Consider the following 19,062-nt stretch of genomic DNA (forward strand, 5'->3'; position numbering starts at 1 on the left):
AGGTTGGAGGAGTAGATAATGTAAGCAGGTTTCTCCCCCTATTTTTTTAGATTCCTTGTAGCTGTTGGTAAAGAACAAAACAGCAGGTAGCAGATATGGTGTGCATATTAACCAAGGCAGGGAAATAAAATGGCAAATACCAATTTGGAACAGATTATTACAAAAATAGTGATTCACATATATAGGTAGTTCAGTGTTTGCTCGGTGAATTGCTATTAAAATGTGCCCAGAGTCAATTTCTGTATCTGTAATATGTTTTCATTTTAGCAGGGTAGGCATTCTTTCCAGGCAAAATTGAATTTTTCCTCTCTTGCTGGCCACCAGAGAAAATTGTGAAAGGTTCCTTATCAGGCAATCAGAAGTTCCAGGACTTATAAAACTGCTTTTGTTGCTGCTCCTGCAGAGTTGCGGGTGGGTGTAAAGGGGAGGGGGAATGGCAAAAGTCAATCCCGGGAACTGACAGGGTGTCTTTTAAGTCAGAACGTAATTATCAGTTCAGTTCAGTGAACAGAGTTAGACAGCACGGCTGCTTTAGCAACAAGTTTGCCGGTTTTCTTTCAGCGAAGGGACAGGTGTGGCGCCTCAGCATTAGCAACGACAATTAAAATGAGTTTCATTGTGTGGGCAGTCTGAATATGTTCAGCGTGGTAAGGGCTGTCATGAACCCAGATCTGTCTTGACTGACAAGGTTTTTGCCTTCTCAAATTAGAACGCAGTCCTGGAGAGATGTTGTATACTTAATATGGCCTTAGGGTCACTTGTTTTAATGCTGGAACCTCAAATTCAAGGATGATCTGTGCTACTATCTATTGTTTGTTAGTCTGGATCCGGAACCAATAAACATGGGGAGCCTTTCTCATTAGTGCATGGTTGCCTACCCTCTCCAGCTTACTTGTGGAAGCCATTGTTTCATGTTTCTTCCACTCCATGTCCAAGCAGTGAGAAGTTCTGGAGGGCAGCAGTACCAGTGTGTGGCTTCCTTTGGAGAAAACAAATATAGGTGGAGCATAGGTTGAGGCAAGCAGCACAATGTTCCTACCAGGCCTACACCTCTCATCAGATCCCTAGAGAGAGAGAGACATCATATGCCCCAAGGTGCTTTCAGCAAGTATTGTGTCTCTCTCTTACAGTGTCAAAAGAGCTTCTGTTGCTTCTCTCTCTCCCTCTCCCTCTCTTTCTCTCTCTCTCTCACACACAATGCACCTATCTACGTTCATACACTCCTCTCTTAGGTGAGGTGTCTCAAAACCCTCAATGTTCAGATTTGAAAGATCTCCAGTTATCTCCAAAGGATAACCTGCCATTGAGAAAACATCAATCGCTCATCCTTTCCCACTAGCTAGTCATCTGTTTAACAAAAGAAAGTTGTCCAAGTACTGTGACCCTGTATCTCTTTAGTTTATAATGCCACAATGGCACAGGCTATTTCAGGTATTACACATATGAATCATCATTGTGAAGAAAGGGTAACCTTAATATTTGTAAAGGTAAAGGGACCCCTGACTACTAGGTCCAGTCGTGGCCGACTCTGGGGTTGCGGCGCTCATCTCGCTTTATTGGCTGAGGGAGCTGGCGTACAGCTTCCAGGTCATGTGGCCAGCATGACTAAGCTGCTTCTGGCGGACCACAGCAGCGCACGGAAACGCCGTTTACCTTCCCGCCAGAGTGGTACCTATTTATCTACTTGCACTTTGATGTGCTTTCGAACTGTTAGGTTGGCAGGAGCAGGGACCGAACAACGGGAGCTCACCCTATCGCGGGGATCTGAACCACCGACCTTCTGATCGGCAAGTCCTAGCCTCTGTGATTTAACCCACAGCGCCACCCGCGTCCCTTAATATTTGTAGCCGAGACATATTTAAGGGGAAGAACAAGGAAGTAAAAAATCCACAAACTAACAGCAACAAAAAGCACGGATGTTGGAAACAGGTAGAAAAAAATGTTTCCTCGGCCCTAGAAGCAAACAACTACCCCCCCCCCGTTGCTCAATCCAGTTTTATAAATAGACTTATTAGTTCAAGCTATAGCAAAGCTTTCTGATCACACTAGCAACGCATGCAGATCAATGACCTACTGGTCAGTCAAAATACTCAGTTTTGCCAGCAAAGATACCAAAGTCATTTTAAGACCTGCTTTTATAGTCTAAAACTCTACTACACAATTCGAAAGGGCTGACATCATAGAACCATAGAACTGTAGAGTTGGAAGGAACCATGAGGGTCATCTAGTCCAACCCCCTGCAGTGCAGGAATCCTTTGCCCAGTGTGGGATTTGAACCCGTGACCCTGAGATTAAGAGTCTCGTGCTCTACTGACTGGGCTATCTCCAAGCGAACTTCAAGAGATTTAAACTCAGTCCTTGGAATCACATAAATCTGTAGATTTATATTGCATTCGAAATTTTTCCTCCAGCAAACGTAGCATCAGGAAGAACAGGGAGATCTGAATTGGTGCAATCAGCTCCTGCTTTCAAGGAAATATTTATCCTTCTGTTGGACAAAGAACAATGACTTGATTAGAGGCTATAATTAGCTCAATGAGTGCTAGTCAGTTTTGAATTTCCATCGCGCAGATGCAGACTGGAAAGGCAGGAGGTAAATCTTGAGATCACAGTAGACAAGTGTGTAGCACCACTCATGATATGTAGGATCAAACACAATTACAGAAGCATTGCTTTCTAACCCTTACTCCTCTTCCTGTTCGTGTTCATTTTAGAAGTGACAGCTGCAGATAAGCAGAATGCCAAAGTTACCTATGATTGAGTACTTTGACTTCCTATAGCCATCACCCCAGGCATTCCCTTCGGCAAAGCTTGCAACACCTCATTTCAACTCCTGCATCATTCAGGATGTGTCACACCCACTCATAAGATTATGCACATTTTTATGTTAACTCTGCACTATTTGCTGTGTGACTAATAATAATAGTTGAGACAGAAGAAGAGTGACATTGAATCCATCTTTGTTATGGCGCCGCTTAAACAACAACAGAAAAGGTGGATGCATCATCCCAAGAAATGAAAAGACCCAAAGAGGTTTAATAATTCATCTGTCTTGCACTTGAATGCGAAACTATATCCTCACATAGCTTCTTGATTGAGAATAAATGCCTCATTAATCTTAAAACATTTTGAGCAGAAACTGCTAGTAAAGTCAGGAAGAATAATGACTGACATTTGAGGGAATGTTGCATACTGTACAACATGTAGGATTGAAAGTGTCCTTCTTGCACACTGCTCAAACAGCGAGCGCCTTTTTTTATTTCACAAAGCTAAAATGCTTAGAGGAAAATAAAAATATAAGAAGCTAATTATGCTAAATATAACCAAGTGATTGAAAATCAGCCACATGGTTAAAGTAAAGAACCACTACCTTTAATGTCCTTAGCTATTTTCAAAAAATAAAAAAAAAATCATTTGCTCTTCATGATACCGAGCAGAAGGTATGAAATGGTGAATATAAACAAAACATCTTCAGCTCCTTAAAATAGTAAGGGAACAATGCCTATAATAAAACAGAATTCTAAAAATAAAATCCCCATTCTAATTTTGAGAAGAGTATTAAAAAAGACTTCAGCCTATCAGCTTCCAGTCATTCTCAAAAAATCCTCAGATGGCTCCTAATTTGGTACTGGGGCAAACAACTGTATGCATCAACTAGTTTTTTAGCAGTACGGTGGAGGGACAGAAGAAATTTTTGCAAAAATGGCTTTTCATACAGAAGAGTCTCACCTTTTCCACTGACTAAAGAAAAAGAATCTTGGCTTTTACTCCGTGTGGGAAGGGAAAATAGGTAAACTGGCATGAATCCCAGTTAGGACAGTCAAGCACAGGGGTGGCAAACTAAGACCCAGGGGCAGGATGCCCCCCCAGGCTCATAAATTTGGCCCCAGTCTCTGCCACCCGCTCGGTGAGTCCCCGCGCGCTGAAGACTCCTCGCCGTACGGGGACTGCTGTGACGCTGGCACGGCTTCTGGGCGGGTGGCGACACTGGCGCAACTTCGGATTGGCTGCAGGAAGCTCCTGCAGCCAATCTGAAGCCGCAGACAGCTCTGGGCAGGTGGCAACGCTGGCGCCGAGACATGCTCCTGGGCGCGTGCAGAGTGCGTTCCTCCTCCAGGTCTGGAGACAGCTGTGGGACCGGCTTGCAGGGTATTTATATTTTTCAGAATATAGTCCAGCCCCCCACAAGGTCTGAGGGACGGTGGACCGGCCCCTGATGAAAAAGTTTGCTGACCCCTGGTCAAGCAGCTCAGGGCAACACAAGAATGGGCCTTTTCTGCAGTGGCTTACCTGGCACCATCATGACGTATCTTAAGGTGCCAGGTGAAAGCATTTCTCTTCAACCAGGCCTTGGCTGTCAAACAATCAGTGGCCTTTTAAATTCGTGTGGGATATTATTCTCATTCATTATGCATTTTGTGTTTTTATGTTTTAAACCACCCTGTGATCTTTGGATGAAGGGCAGAGTAGAAATGTAATTAATAAGAATTCTCAGAATTGTGGTATGATGCAGATGTAGTGAGAATCCGAGGAAAACACATACAGAATGCTTTCCAAACTGGTTACCCATGCAATCCCGCTCTCCTTTTGACTGTATTTTCAGCATCAGAAATGTTGATAATGTATAAATGAACATGATTTGGAGGCAGAGGGTTTTTTTTTTTTTTTTTTTTTTTACTTTACTGCTAAAATGTAAGTTTCTGATAAGGACATACAGTGTCGTCGTCAAAGAAACACTGATGTACAACAAATCTCCTAAAGAATTCTAAGCTATGAGGACTTCCGGGGGCGGCGCGAAACTGTAATGGCGGTCCTCTTCGAGCTCTGAAGAGGGGCTCCGCGGAAAAGGGTCGTTCGCTGCGGCATAGCGACGACCCATCAAGATAAACCACGGGTAGAGTGAGCCCGTGGCCGTGGGACTCGGCGGGCACCAGAAGCTGCTCCGAAAACACAGAAGGGACCCCGTAAGGAGACCCGGAGTGAAGGAGGGGTAGCGGTGCTGTGAGTTCATCGCTCTTTCCGCGGAAGTGAAGCCGCGCGGCTGTTACAGATGAGCGCTGATCCTTCTTCCTAAAATCAACACTAAACTGCAAGCAACATACCCGTGAGTAAAGGGGTTTAAAATTTGGCAAAAGAATTTCGTAAATTTGGCTGAAAGCGGGAGACGAGAAAAGGGAAGTCCGTCTTCCGACATTGCTGACAAGATCAAAGCAAAGCTTTAAAAAGCGGAAAGCGCTTGAAACGGGACTGTGGGAAGCTTTAACTTTTTCGTGCTATCAGATCTGCTTGTTTTTTTTTCCCTTCTAAACTGAAGGTGGAAATGGACATTGACTAAAAGAAGTAGTTAATGGGGATCTTCCTCCTATCTTTTTTCGTCTTTGGGCTGCATTTTTAAGGAGCCAGATCGTCAGGCTGCCAGTGAGGGAGACTGTGTTAAACTGCGGAAACAGTTGCAAAAACTTTGTTGGAACGTAACTGTTACATTTGAGCAGAAAAGACTGGATGGGATACTGTTGCAAGCACCTCTTGTGAAACTTTGTTGAACTATAAAAGGTGCCTGGGGAAACTTTGAGTTTTTGAAGGGACTGATGGACTATTGGATCTATTGACTTGAAATAATTTGGAACTTTAATGGCGGATTACTTCCTTCTTTGTCTCTGAAACTTGGTGGCACTCCCCCTACAGGGCTTTCGGAATACAAAATCCTGGGAACTGACTTTTGTTTTGAATTCCACTTTACTGGTTGTTTACTTCTGAATCTGTCTCTCCCATGGAACAATAGACAATCTGACCTTGAACACTGACAGATGTGTAATGAGTGGTGCAGGGAGAACAAGAGCATCTAAAGCTAAGGAATCTAAAGAGGCTAAGGAAAAAGAAAGAGAAAGAAAACCAACACAATTCGTACAAACAACACTGACCCAAGGACGCCGATCGTCGGTTCCAGCTGTACTGGTATCTCAGAGGGAAGGGGAAATAACAGAGAAGTCCACTGAAGAAGTTATGGCAGCAGGTGGGTCAGACACATTATTAAAACAAATATTGGAGCAACTATCAAGTTTAAACCAGAAAGTGGATGACCAGTCTTTGAAAATAGACAAAGCGACCTCTTCGATTCAAAAACTGACCGAACAAGTTTCCCAGCACACACAGGCTATTGAGAATTTGCAAGGAGCAACAGCGGAAAATCGGGAATTAGCTGGAGAAGCAATTCAGAAAGTGGGAGCTTTACAAAAAGAAGTTGAAGAAATTAAAGGAGAAGTCAAGCCCCTGCACAAACAGGTGGGTGAACAACAAATCTATCTGTCAATGGTGGAACTGAAAAATCGCGAGAGCAACATCAAATTGAGAGGCATCCCGGAACTCGAGCAAGGAGATCTGATTGGATACCTGACGCAGGAATTCACGAAGTTCTGGGGTTTAAAGGAGGACACAGACTTTAGGATTGTCTCGGCATATAGACTGGGAAGATTGGTAAGGAAAGACAGATCCAGAGACTGTTTGATAATTTTAAGATCAAAGGAAGAGAGAGACAAGATCCTAGGTCTACACTTCAAGAAAGCAATTGAAATACAAGATAAAAGGGTGGAAATTTATAGAGATATTCCGAGACAGTTGCTGGACCTCAGAGCCACCTACTCAGAACTAGCAAAATTGCTGAGACACAACGCAATTCCCTATAGGTGGGAGTTTCCACAAGGATTATCCTTCACTTACAAAGAAAGGAAGGTTAAAATTAGAACACCTGAAGATAACCAAAAGTTCCTTCATGACCACGGAGAAGATCTCCAAAAAGGAGTGGATTGGCTTCCAGCCTTACCAGTACCAATACCGCCTGGAAGCGGGCCAACGCCTGCACCCTCGGGATCTGAGCAAAAGGAAGACACCCCTCCCTAAGAACATCTTAATTAGAACAGGATGTCTCTGCAGCTACTTAGTTGGAACATAAATGGCGGGAATTCTCCGGAAAAAAGAAGGAGGATATTTCATATCCTGAAAAAAGAACAATTGGATGTAATATGCCTTCAAGAAACACATGTGACTAGGCTCCATAGGAAAGTATTAATTAATAAAAGACTTGGCCAGGAATTTATCTCATCAGATAAAGTTAAAAAAAGAGGCGTTGTAATTTATGCAAAGGAGAACCTGTCACCAAAATTTCTATTCAAAGATGACCATGGAAGAATTCTCGCAGTTGAAATCCAAACACAAGGGGAAAAGATTTTGATATTAGGAGTTTATGCGCCAAATGATGGAAAATCAGAATTCTATAAGAAGCTGCATGAGACAATGATGGACTATTTGGACTATTCTAATATTATTGTGATGGGAGATATGAATGGGGTGGTGTCTACAAACATGGACAAATCCCAAAATCAAAACTTAACAACAGACGGCAGACTCCCTAAAACCTTTTTTGAAATGACAGACAATATGGACTTGATTGACATTTGGAGGACAAGGAACCCCCTGGGTAAAGAGGGAACCTTCTTCTCTGAGGCCCACTTGTCATGGACACGAATTGACCAAATTTGGATATCTAGAGGGCTGGCCCCGAAAACAAGAAAAGTGGAAATCTGCCCAAAAACCTGCTCCGACCATAATGCCTTAAAAATGGAATTGAGACTTTTTCCAACTGGATCCTTCAGGTGGAGAATGAATGACACCTTGTTAAGAGATCAAGAGATTGTTAAGAAGGCCCAAAAAACGCTAAAGGACTACTTTGAAATAAATTTGAACACTACAGTGGAGAAAAGAACAATCTGGGACGCAAGTAAAGCCGTAATGAGAGGGTTTCTGATACAACAGAATACAATAAAGAGGAAATTTTGGAATGGAAAAAAAGAAAAAATTCTAGAGAAAATAAGCGAAGGAGAGAAAAAGCTGAGAACCAAACCAAAGTCCAAAGAGGTGCTAAGAGAGATCAAATTCCATCAAGCACAATATTCGAAACTGATCAATCAAGAGATTGAGTGGAAAATTAAACAAATGAAGCAGAGATCGTTCGAATCAGCAAATAAATGTGGAAAGTTGCTAGCTTGGCAGCTGAAAAAAAGACAAAAGTTAAATACGGTTACAAATTTGGAGATTCAAGGAAAAATAGTTCAGAAACCAGAAGAAATAAGAAAGTGCTTCCACAGATACTTCAAAGAACTTTACGCACAGGGGCCTCAGAAAGAACCGGAAATAGATCAATTTTTGAGGATAAATGGACTACCTAAAATAAGTCAAGATAAAAGATCAATTCTTAACAGCAAGATAACTCAACAGGAAATTGAAGGTGCCATCCAGAACATGCAGTTGGGCAAATCTCCAGGCCCGGATGGACTTACCTCCAAACATTATAAGACTCTGAAGGACTTCTTGATACAACCGTTGTTGGAGGTTTGTAACCAGATCATGGAGGGGAGAAAGGCACCGGAAACGTGGAAAGAAGCATTCATCACATTGATTCCCAAGTCAGAAAGGGAAAAGACTCAGCTTAAGAATTACCGTCCCATCTCACTCCTGAATGTGGATTACAAAATATTTGCAGACATTTTAGCAAATAGACTTAAAAATGTACTAAATGAAGTAATTCACAAGGACCAAGCAGGCTTTCTCCCTGGCAGACATATGTCTGACAACACCAGGAACATTATTGATATACTGGAGTTGTTGCGAATCAGAAACACAAGGGCTGCTTTAATCTTTATTGATGCGGAGAAAGCATTTGACAATATTTCTTGGATGTTTATGAAGAAAAACTTGGAAGGGATGGGAGTGGGACGGGGGTTTGAAAATGGACTAGAAGCAATCTATTCAGAACAAAAAGCTAAATTGATAGTGAACAATGTGGTATCGGAGGAACTTCAAATTGAAAAAGGGACACGACAGGGGTGCCCTTTATCCCCTCTGTTATTTATTTCTGTTCTGGAGGTATTGCTGAATATGATCAGAGAGGACCAGTTGGTGCAGGGTATAGTGGTCGGAGCGAAACAATACAAATTGAAAGCTTTTGCAGATGACCTAGTCATTACAGTACAGGAGCCAGAATCTAGCACAAAAAGAGTTCTTGAACTTATTTTGGAGTTTGGTCGGGTGGCGGGATTCAAGCTAAACAAACAAAAAACTAAGGTTTTGACCAAAAATTTGACGCCTACAGAGATAGAGGGGTACCAGAAAGAGACAGAGTTAAGTGTGGTTAAAAAAGTGAAATACCTGGGGGTATCTTTGTCCACCAAAAATTTAAACCTATTTAAAGATAATTATGAAAAATGTTGGTCGGAGATTAAAAAAGACTTGGATATTTGGTCAAGATTGAAACTTACCTTGTCAGGCCGAATCGCAGCTATAAAGATGTGTGTTCTGCCAAAAATGTTATTTTTATTTCAAACCCTCCAGGTCGTGGACAGAATGGAATGTTTCGGAAAATGGCAGAAGGATATATCTAAGTTTGTCTGGCAGGGCAAAAAGCCCCGAATTAAATTCAAAATACTAACTGACTCAAAAGAAAGAGGGGGGTTTGCCCTGCCGGATCTAAGGTTGTACTATGAGGCTGCAGCCTTCTGCTGGTTGAAGGATTGGTTTTTGTTGGAAAACACCGATGTCCTAGATCTGGAAGGGTTTGACAATGTTTATGGTTGGCATGCATACTTGTGGTATGACAAGGCGAAGGTTCATAAATTGTTTAAAAACCATATTGTCAGAAAATCAATTTTTGCCGTCTGGATGAAGTACAAGGACTTATTAGAAAGCAAGACCCCGAGGTGGTTATCACCAGTGGAAGCCAAGATCTCTAAAAAGAGGCCCAATATGGAGGCCTACTGGCCAAAATATTGGGAACTGATTGAAAGAGTTGGAGATAATTGGAAGCTCCAAAGCCAGGACAAACTAAAAAATAAGGTGCGAGATTGGTTACATTATGCTCAAATTCAAGAGGTATTTAAAATGGATAAAAAAGTGGGTTTCCAGTGGGAGAAATCGAAACTGGAGACGGAGTTACTAGAACCAAAGACTAAGGTACTTTCGAGGATGTACGACTTGCTGCTTAAATGGAACACACAGGATGAGACAGTTAAATCTGCTATGATAAAATGGGCACAGGATGTAGGACACAACATTATGTCTGAGGACTGGGAAAGGTTATGGAACACCGGTATGAAATTCACGGCATGTAGTGCCCTGAAAGAGAACATTATGAAAATGGTATACCGGTGGTACATGACCCCAGTCAAGTTGGCTAAAATATATCATCTTTCTGATAATAAGTGTTGGAAATGCAAGGAGGCAGAAGGGACATTCTTTCACCTCTGGTGGACCTGCCCGAAAGTAAAGGCCTTTTGGGAAATGATACATAATGAGCTGAAAAAGGTATTTAGATATACCTTTTCTAAGAAACCAGAGGCTTTTCTTCTGGGCATGGTGGACCGGAAGGTGCCAAAGAAGGATAGAACTTTGTTTATGTATGCAACCACAGCAGCTAGGATTCTTATCGCAAAGTTCTGGAAGACACCAGATTTACCCACACTGGAGGACTGGCAGACGCAGCTGATGGACTACATGGAGTTGGCAGAAATGACTGGCAGAATTCGAGATCTGAGCGAAGAAACAATGGAGGAGGACTGGAAAAAATTTAAGGACTATCTGCAAAAATATTATAAGTTGTTTGAATGCTAAGTTTGCGCACGATTAAGAAACGTTATGCTTCTGCAATTTACTTTAAGTAAATGATAAAGTAAGTATTGATGGAAAAAAACGAGACAAATTAGAAACAAAATATTATGTTTATTAAGAGTGTTAAAACTGAATTACAAATTTTTGAAATTGGTAACATAATAAATTTAAAGGCATAATAAGATGGGAAACAAGATAACAAATTGCTGAACTGGCTAGAATAGTGAATGCAATGCTGAGAGGATGCGAGGAGGTCCAAAAATGAGCTGTCGAAGGATGTTTTGAAAGTTTCTTAACTTTTTCTTCTTTTTCTTTACTTTTCTTCATATATAAAAAAAATGTTTCTTGCATGTTGCTGAGTAAACAAATCTGTTAACCTATGGAAAGAAACGCAATAAAAAATTTTTTTTTTAAAAAAAAAGAATTCTAAGCTATGAGAATGGTATCGAGTTAACTTTTTAGACAGATGGCTATATATTGTTAAGAACAGATCATATGCTACCTTTCTGTAGTATGGCATTACTTCCTGCTTATTCTAACAGAAATGCTTCAAATGTATCGGTTTTTTTTGAAAGGCATAATAATTATGCTACTAAAGGGACCCAATTGACATGTGTCAGGACAGACTGTTTGAAACTACTCTGTTTCTTTCTTCACTTGCAGAAGATGAGACTGACTTTCAGCCCACATAGAATGTGGGTTAAAACAAGAAATTGTACATTTTAAACAAAGAGTTTAAGACAATTTTTATGTAATCTTTCTTAAACACACACACACCCTTCTGAAAATACCAGTGGAATTACCACCATTTCTAGCAGAATGAAGTCAGTGGGGACAACCTTGTGAAAACGTCCTTCTGTCTACTATATTTAAGGTTATGTCAGCTTTTCCACTGCAAACCTGTTTACAGAAAGTGATAACAGATCCATAAAGTTTCATTCCATGCTGTAGGCAAATACACACAGTTGGTAGGCTGTTGGAGGCCCCCCCTCAAAGAAAGCCCCAAAGACTGCTTATTTATTTAATAGAATATAGTAAGACACAGAAAATATTTCATCACTAGGATGGTTTCTGAATTTTTCTTCTCGTGCAGCTGCCAGAAAAACAATTGACAAAAAAATAAAAAAAAATAAAATCAATTTGCTGTGAGAATCATGCTTACTTGTTTTTTTTTGTGTGTGCTCATTTTAATAGACTCTCTGCACATTTACACTCCATAAACTTCATAGCTTTTAATGAGGCTATTTAAGTTGAAGATTATGCTCAGATATAATCACTATAGCATGTGCTTGATGAGGAGATGACCTTCTGACCTGATCTGATAAGATAGGCTTGTAGAGAAAACTGAATCTATTCTGCAGCACTTGAAAAGGATGCACCTTTTAGGAGCACTTATCTGACAATGATAGCAATTACGAAGGTCAGGGCTTTTTGTCATGGGTGGCAGAGGTAGGTTGCCTTAATACACAATTAACTGGATACGTAATCTGTCACTTCTCGTCTTCCAAGCATACAAAATACATTTGCCCGACACACACACACACACACACACACACACACACACACACACACAGTGCCCCAGCCACTCTGGGCAGCTTCCAACATATATAAAAACATAATAAAACATTAAACATTTAAAAACCTTCCCTATACAGGATTGCTTTCAGACAGCTCAGGAGTCGGATAAATCCATACCATCCAACATTTCTCCAGTGAAAATAGGGACAGTCTAAGGAACATCTTAAAGGGACGTAGGTGGCGCTGTGGGTTAAACCACAGAGCCTAGGACTTGCCAATCAGAAGGTTGGCGGTTCGAATCCCCGTGATGGGGTGAGCTCCCGTTGCTCAGTCCCTGCTCCTGCCATTCTAGCAGTTCGAAATTATGTCAAAGTGCAAGTAGATAAATAGGTACCGCTCCGGCGGAAAGGTAAATGGCGTTTCCGTGCGCTGCTCTGGTTCGCCAGAAGTGGCTTAGTCATGCTGGCCACATGACCCGGAAGAACTGTCTGCGGACATATGCCGGCTCCCTCGGCCAGTAACGAGAGATGAGCGCCCCAACCCCAGAGTCGGTCATGACTGGACCTAATGGTCAGGGGTCCCTTTACCTTTACTAAGGAACATCTTAAGGGACGTTTCAGGGTCAAATCAGAAACTGGGATGGCTTCTCTGAATCAGGGATGTCCCTCGGAAAATAGGGACACTTTGAGGGTCTGGCGGATGTGGTAAAGACCTCGTGGTTTAGTGGTGAGGAGATCAATGTTCATTTTAGTGAGAGCAATTTCAAAGGAGTGTAGAGGGCAGAATGTAGATTGTTGTGACATGTATCGGCACAGGGAAGCGGCGCCTGTAACTGCAAAAATAATATTCTTTCATTTGGTGACTTTTGCATAGTGGGATTTCAAGCATCTCAACTAACCCTGAGAATTGCACATCTTTAATAATGCCTGTAACAGACAACTAGTTGAGAAACTAGCTTCTTTCCTGTTGTCTTGCTCAGAAGCTTCTCCACTAGTGTATGAATCATAATGCTGATGCAGCAGTGATAAAGCATAATGCTTCTCAGCAGAGTTTCAGTATGGCTACACTAGAGCTTACACCTGTATATGGATTACAGCACCTCATTATGATAACGACTTAGATAGAAGAGAGAGAATACATAGAAGAGCAACAAATATTAAGGAAGGATTAAAAATGGCTCTGTTCATGGATAGCTAGGGGAGTTTAACTGCATACAGCTTGGAGGAAAGGAGATAACAAGAGAATGTGATAAGAACCTGCAAATATTTGAGAGGGACTAACAGAGGAATGCGGGATGACTTACAGCGGCTGAAGCAACGTAACAAGAATTGGTGTTTTAAAGTTAGCAACATGAAAAGCATAATCTAGAATAATTATGTTTACCATGTGGCTTAAACATGGAATGATAGTATTGGTTCAAGTCACAGGTTCGTTAATGCCTTATATGGTTTTCAGTATCTCTTAGAAGTTACAGGTAGTGAGAAGAAAATCCAGCTCTTTTTCCTCTGCTGAGCAATGTATCTACACTTACAGCACAACCCTATTTGAAAATAAATCCCACTGAGTTTAATGGATCTTATTTCCAAGAAAGTGGATATAGGATTGCAGTTTTTATATGTTTCATTTGTATACAGGTTGTTGGTTTGTTTGTTTTTAGATATAGCAAAGGGCTATTGGGTGCACAAGGCTGCATGAAAACTGAATTTCCTATTTTCACATACGATTTGGAGAAATCCCTCTCATTAGATCAGTTCTTTTAGGCTTAGTTACTACTGCTGCTTTCCCTGTGGCCAAGTGTATAAGACAAGGCTGAAGCCCAAAGCAAAATTTAGGTAAGGAGGTAATGGCACCCAACTGGATAAAATTAAGAGGTAGGCTGTAAGAATGTGATACTCTAGAAAACACAAGTGGAATAAATCTCCTGCTCCTGCAGCTGGCACCCATAAGGAAAAGCACCAACCACTTAAGAATTAATACCCAAAAAAGAGAAATCAGCTGTGCTTATCTGATGTGCAACTCTGGCTCTGTTAATAGAACCCTTAAACTCCTTTAGGTCTGCCAGCTCTAAGGAAGATGTAAATATTGCACCTATATGGTTGGCCAACATGGAAAAACTTCATTCCATAGCCATTTGATAGAACTAGATGTGATGTAAGAAATCTATGATAAGGATTGCCTGCTATTTCCTCAAAAATTAATAGCACTTCCTGGCAGATAAATCAGAATGAGTATGTGGAACTAGTGGAAGGGAGACGTTAAATCCAAAAAAACTGCCAGGGAGGGGAAAATCCAGGTAACTACTGCAGGGGGAGTATTATCAGGAGAACATGGGGTAGAATACCGTAAATATCCTTCCCAAAATGACATTGTCTTTACTTGATTTGACCTTTCAACCTCTGGTGCCTATGTTGTTTTTTTAAAAAAAAATCATGAGAGATCCTAATCATTTGCTTTGTGTCTAATATGCCACATTACCAAACTTTTTTGCTCATTCATTGTGAAACAGATCAAAGCCCTTAGACGTGTGTCCATATTTCACTTCTCTTCCATAACCTTTTGCCTGCCCCTTATTCAGTGCTTGTGTCACCCATTCTTTCTCTCCCTGCATAAATTAAATAAAAATCACCACTCTCCATCCAAACCTGCTAAGTAACTTAATCTTCTACCTACCCTCCCAACCTATATCATTTCTCCCTTCCTTTGTAGCATAGTACAAGAGATGCACTATAGTGATCTCTTCTTCTGTATAGATTTCTCTGGAAACTGACTAGTATCCTCCCTTGTAAGCTTTGGCTTCACGTCGGCTTTACCTTTCATTTACTATACAGTGGTACCCCGCAAGACGAATGCCTCGCAAGACGGAAAACCCGCAAGACGAAAGGGTTTTCTGTTTTGGAGGCGCTTCGCAAGACGAATTTCCCTATGGGCTTGCATCGCAAGACGAAAGCCCATAGGGAAATGCTGGCGGTCGGGAGCAAAGACTTTCGCCCACAGCCGGCCTTCAGAAGAGGACCTCTTCTGAAGGCCGGCGGGGGGCAAAAGTCTTTGCTCCCCCCGCCTGCCTTCCCCCCACCTGCCCCGGGCGATCTTAAAATGCTGGCGGGCGGGAGCGAAGCGTTCGCTGCCGACCCCCAGCATTTTAAAATCTCCAAGGGACAGCAGAGAAGTCTCTGTCCCGGGGAGGTTTTAAAATGCTGGGGGTCGGGAGCGTTCGCTGCCGACCCCCAGCATTTTAAAACGATGTTCCGAAGTGGGGAGGTGGGGCGGGAACATCTGCCCCAGCCGCCCCACTTCGGAACGATGTTCCGAAGGGGGGAGGGGGGCGGGAACAGCTGCCCCATCCGCCCCACTTCGGAACGATGTTCCGAAGGGGGGAGGTGGGGCGGGAACATCTGCCCCAGCCGCCCCACTTCGGAACGATGTTCCGAAGGGGGGAGGGGGGGCGGGAACAGCTGCCCCATCCGCCCCACTTCGGAACGATGTTCCGAAGGGGGGAGGTGGGGCGGGAACAGCTGCCCCATCCGCCCCACTTCGGAACGATGTTCCGAAGGGGGGAGGTGGGGCGGGAACAGCTGCCCCATCCGCCCCACTTCGGAACGATGTTCCGAAGGGGGGAGGTGGGGCGGGAACAGCTGCCCCATCCGCCCCACTTCGGAACGCTGTTCCGAAGTGGGGAGGTGGGGCGGGAACAGCTGCCCCAGCCGCCCCACTTCGGAACGATGTTCCGAAGTGTGGGGGTGGGGCGGGAACAGCTGCCCCAGCCGCCCCACTTCGGAACGATGTTCCGAAGGGGGGAGGGGGGGCGGGAACAGCTGCCCCATCCGCCCCACTTCGGAACGATGTTCCGAAGGGGGGAGGGGGGGCGGGAACAGCTGCCCCAGCCGCCCCACTTCGGAACGATGTTCCGAAGGGGGGAGGGGGGGCGGGAACATCTGCCCCATCCGCCCCACTTCGGAACGATGTTCCGAAGGGGGGAGGTGGGGCGGGAACATCTGCCCCAGCCGCCCCACTTCGGAACGATGTTCCGAAGGGGGGAGGGGGGGCGGGAACAGCTGCCCCATCCGCCCCACTTCGGAACGATGTTCCGAAGGGGGGAGGTGGGGCGGGAACAGCTGCCCCATCCGCCCCACTTCGGAACGCTGTTCCGAAGTGGGGAGGTGGGGCGGGAACAGCTGCCCCATCCGCCCCACTTCGGAACGATGTTCCGAAGGGGGGAGGTGGGGCGGGAACAGCTGCCCCATCCGCCCCACTTCGGAACGATGTTCCGAAGGGGGGAGGTGGGGCGGGAACAGCTGCCCCAGCCGCCCCACTTCGGAACGATGTTCCGAAGGGGGGAGGGGGGGCGGGAACAGCTGCCCCAGCCGCCCCACTTCGGAACGATGTTCCGAAGGGGGGAGGGGGGGGCGGGAACAGCTGCCCCATCCGCCCCACTTCGGAACGATGTTCCGAAGGGGGGAGGGGGGGCGGGAACAGCTGCCCCAGCCGCCCCACTTCGGAACGATGTTCCGAAGGGGGGAGGGGGGGCGGGAACATCTGCCCCATCCGCCCCACTTCGGAACGATGTTCCGAAGGGGGGAGGTGGGGCGGGAACAGCTGCCCCATCCGCCCCACTTCGGAACGATGTTCCGAAGTGTGGGGGTGGGGCGGGAACAGCTGCCCCAGCCGCCCCTCTTCGGAACGATGTTCCGAAGGGGGGAGGTGGGGCGGGAACAGCTGCCCCATCCGCCCCACTTCCGAACGCTGTTCCGAAGTGGGGAGGTGGGGCGGGAACAGCTGCCCCAGCCGCCCCACTTCGGAACGATGTTCCGAAGGGGGGAGGGGGGCGGGAACAGCTGCCCCAGCTGCCGGGCTTCGTAGCGCTGCTGCGAAGCCGGGCGGGGGGGTGGGAACACCTTCTGAAGGCGGGCAGGGGGCGAAAGTCTTTGCTCCCCCCTGCCTGCCTTCCCAGGGGCTTTTAAATCGCCCCGGACAGCGGAGAAGTCCTCCGCTGTCCAGGGCGATTTTAAAATGCCGCCCGCCAGCATTTTAAGATCGCCCGGACAGCGGAGAAGTCCTCCGCTGTCCCAGGGTTTTTAAAAATGCTGGGGGTGGGAAGAAAAGCCCTTGTCCCCCCCCCCAGCCTTCAGAAGAGGTCCGGGGACAGACTGTCCCCGGACCTGGTCTGAAGGCGGTTTCCCTAGGAACGCATTAATTGATTTTCAATGCATTCCTATGGGAAACCGTGCATCGCAAGACGAAAAACCCGCAAGACGAAGAGAATTGCGGAACGAATTAATTTCGTCTTGCGAGGCACCACTGTACCTTTCATTTACTATATGCGGTTTTCAGCCTTTAGAAGAATGCCCCTGGCTTGGTAAATTCTCAAAAACAAAACAAAAAACAACAACACTCACCATCTTTCTGCAGGGACCTTATTTTAAATCATTTTGAGTACCTCAGTACCAGGGAGCTTAATATGACAAAATTCAGCCCCCCCCCCCAAGAATCAGTCAATTACACTCCTAATTTTTTATACCTTACATCCAGGTGTGTAACAATAGTTTTTAGCTAATTTAGATTAATTCTCTCTTTTTTAAAATTTCTTTTGTAGGAATGCTGTCTGTGTAATTTGAGAGGTGGAGCGCTCAAGCAGACTACCAACAGAAAGTAAGTGAATTCTACAGCAAAGCACAGGGGGGTGGAGCAGGATTGGGCTTGGGAACCAAATTTTGTGTTTCCCCATCCTGGTGGACCATTTTGACAGGTGGATGGCTCCATGGTGACCTGATGTCACCATGATGTCAGGTGACCCATCTTCAAATTAAAGAAGGGGGGGGGCACACTCTTAAATGCCTTCCTGGTTGTTCTTTCTTTGCAGCCCTGCTGCAAAGAAAATTCTCAGATGAAACTATGGCTTTCAGTCAGTGCTGCAGTGCCCAACTTTTTGCATGGATCAGCTGTATTTTGAAGCTCCCAGATGGGAACTCATTGAACTCTTGTCCTTTCTCTGCTTCAATATCAATATGTGGTTGTCATGTATCAGGTACATGTGCACCCACCCTAATTTTTTAAAAAAATCTCATAATTTTGTTGCCACCATGATTTGTGTATGGTTTGGCACCTCTGAAGAATGGTTGTAACACATTTTCCCCAAAAACCTGTTGGTGCAATTTTGTATTATTTTGATTAGCCTTTCTGTCAAAGAGAAGTGGGTTTTAACTGGGTTTTAGAAATGGCTGTGGAAACTTAAAGAAAAGATTACTGCTGTGTTACTTACCATTCCTTGCAAACTCCACTTTTAGTGTTGGGTTTTAAATTTCATTTAGCAGGCTTAGACAAAGACAGCTTCAAAATGTAATTTACATACAGTATTCTTTTATCTCTACAAAAATGAGCTAACATATGGACCTCTCTTCTCCAACTGAAAGGTACAGGTAGCTTCCAATTAAGTTGCTAAGTTAGGTTGCTGCTGCTTTTTAAATGCATTTTGTGAGCTAATGTGCAAGTTTTGTTTTTATCATCCTCTCATGCTTAAATATTCCACACTCAGCTTTTGTTGATGACAATATAAAGGAAGGAAATGAAAGCTCATTTGTCATTGTTTGCATGGGCAAGTCTTACAGTTTTATCTCATGTTCAACTTATTTTTCTTTAGCTCTGGAATTCTGTGATTATGGTAGTTAATGTGGTATCACTAAACTTTTGATAGAAATGAGCATTTATTAACAAAATAATCAATCTGAATCAATTTAGAATAACTCTGGAACTCAAGCTGGTTGGTTTTCTTACTATTACTTACAGTAGACTCAGAAAATAGCTCTGCAGTTGACACCATACTCTTTGTAAGACCAATATTCTGTAGTCAAATAGAGCAATGTTTTAGCTTAGCAAATGATGGAACTAAAGGAA

At 44.0% G+C, this 19,062-nt stretch overlaps 1 protein-coding gene across 6 annotated transcripts in view; it reads left to right on the forward strand.

The window, feature by feature from the left end:
* KDM4C (lysine demethylase 4C) overlaps positions 1 to 19,062 on the forward strand; it is a gene marked incomplete at its 5' end in the record, with an annotated part of 199,862 nt that overhangs the window by 121,274 nt on the left and 59,526 nt on the right. For all 6 annotated transcript variants that reach the window (XM_081176226.1, XM_081176222.1, XM_081176225.1 and 3 more), the window contains one exon: positions 17,765 to 17,820. In XM_081176226.1, the coding sequence (XP_081032352.1) occupies positions 17,765 to 17,820 (56 nt within the window). The remainder of the gene's footprint in view (positions 1 to 17,764; positions 17,821 to 19,062) is intronic.

This window comes from Podarcis bocagei, assembly GCF_964188305.1.
Source record: "Podarcis bocagei genome assembly, chromosome: 17".
NCBI classification, from domain to species: Eukaryota; Metazoa; Chordata; class Lepidosauria; order Squamata; family Lacertidae; genus Podarcis; species Podarcis bocagei.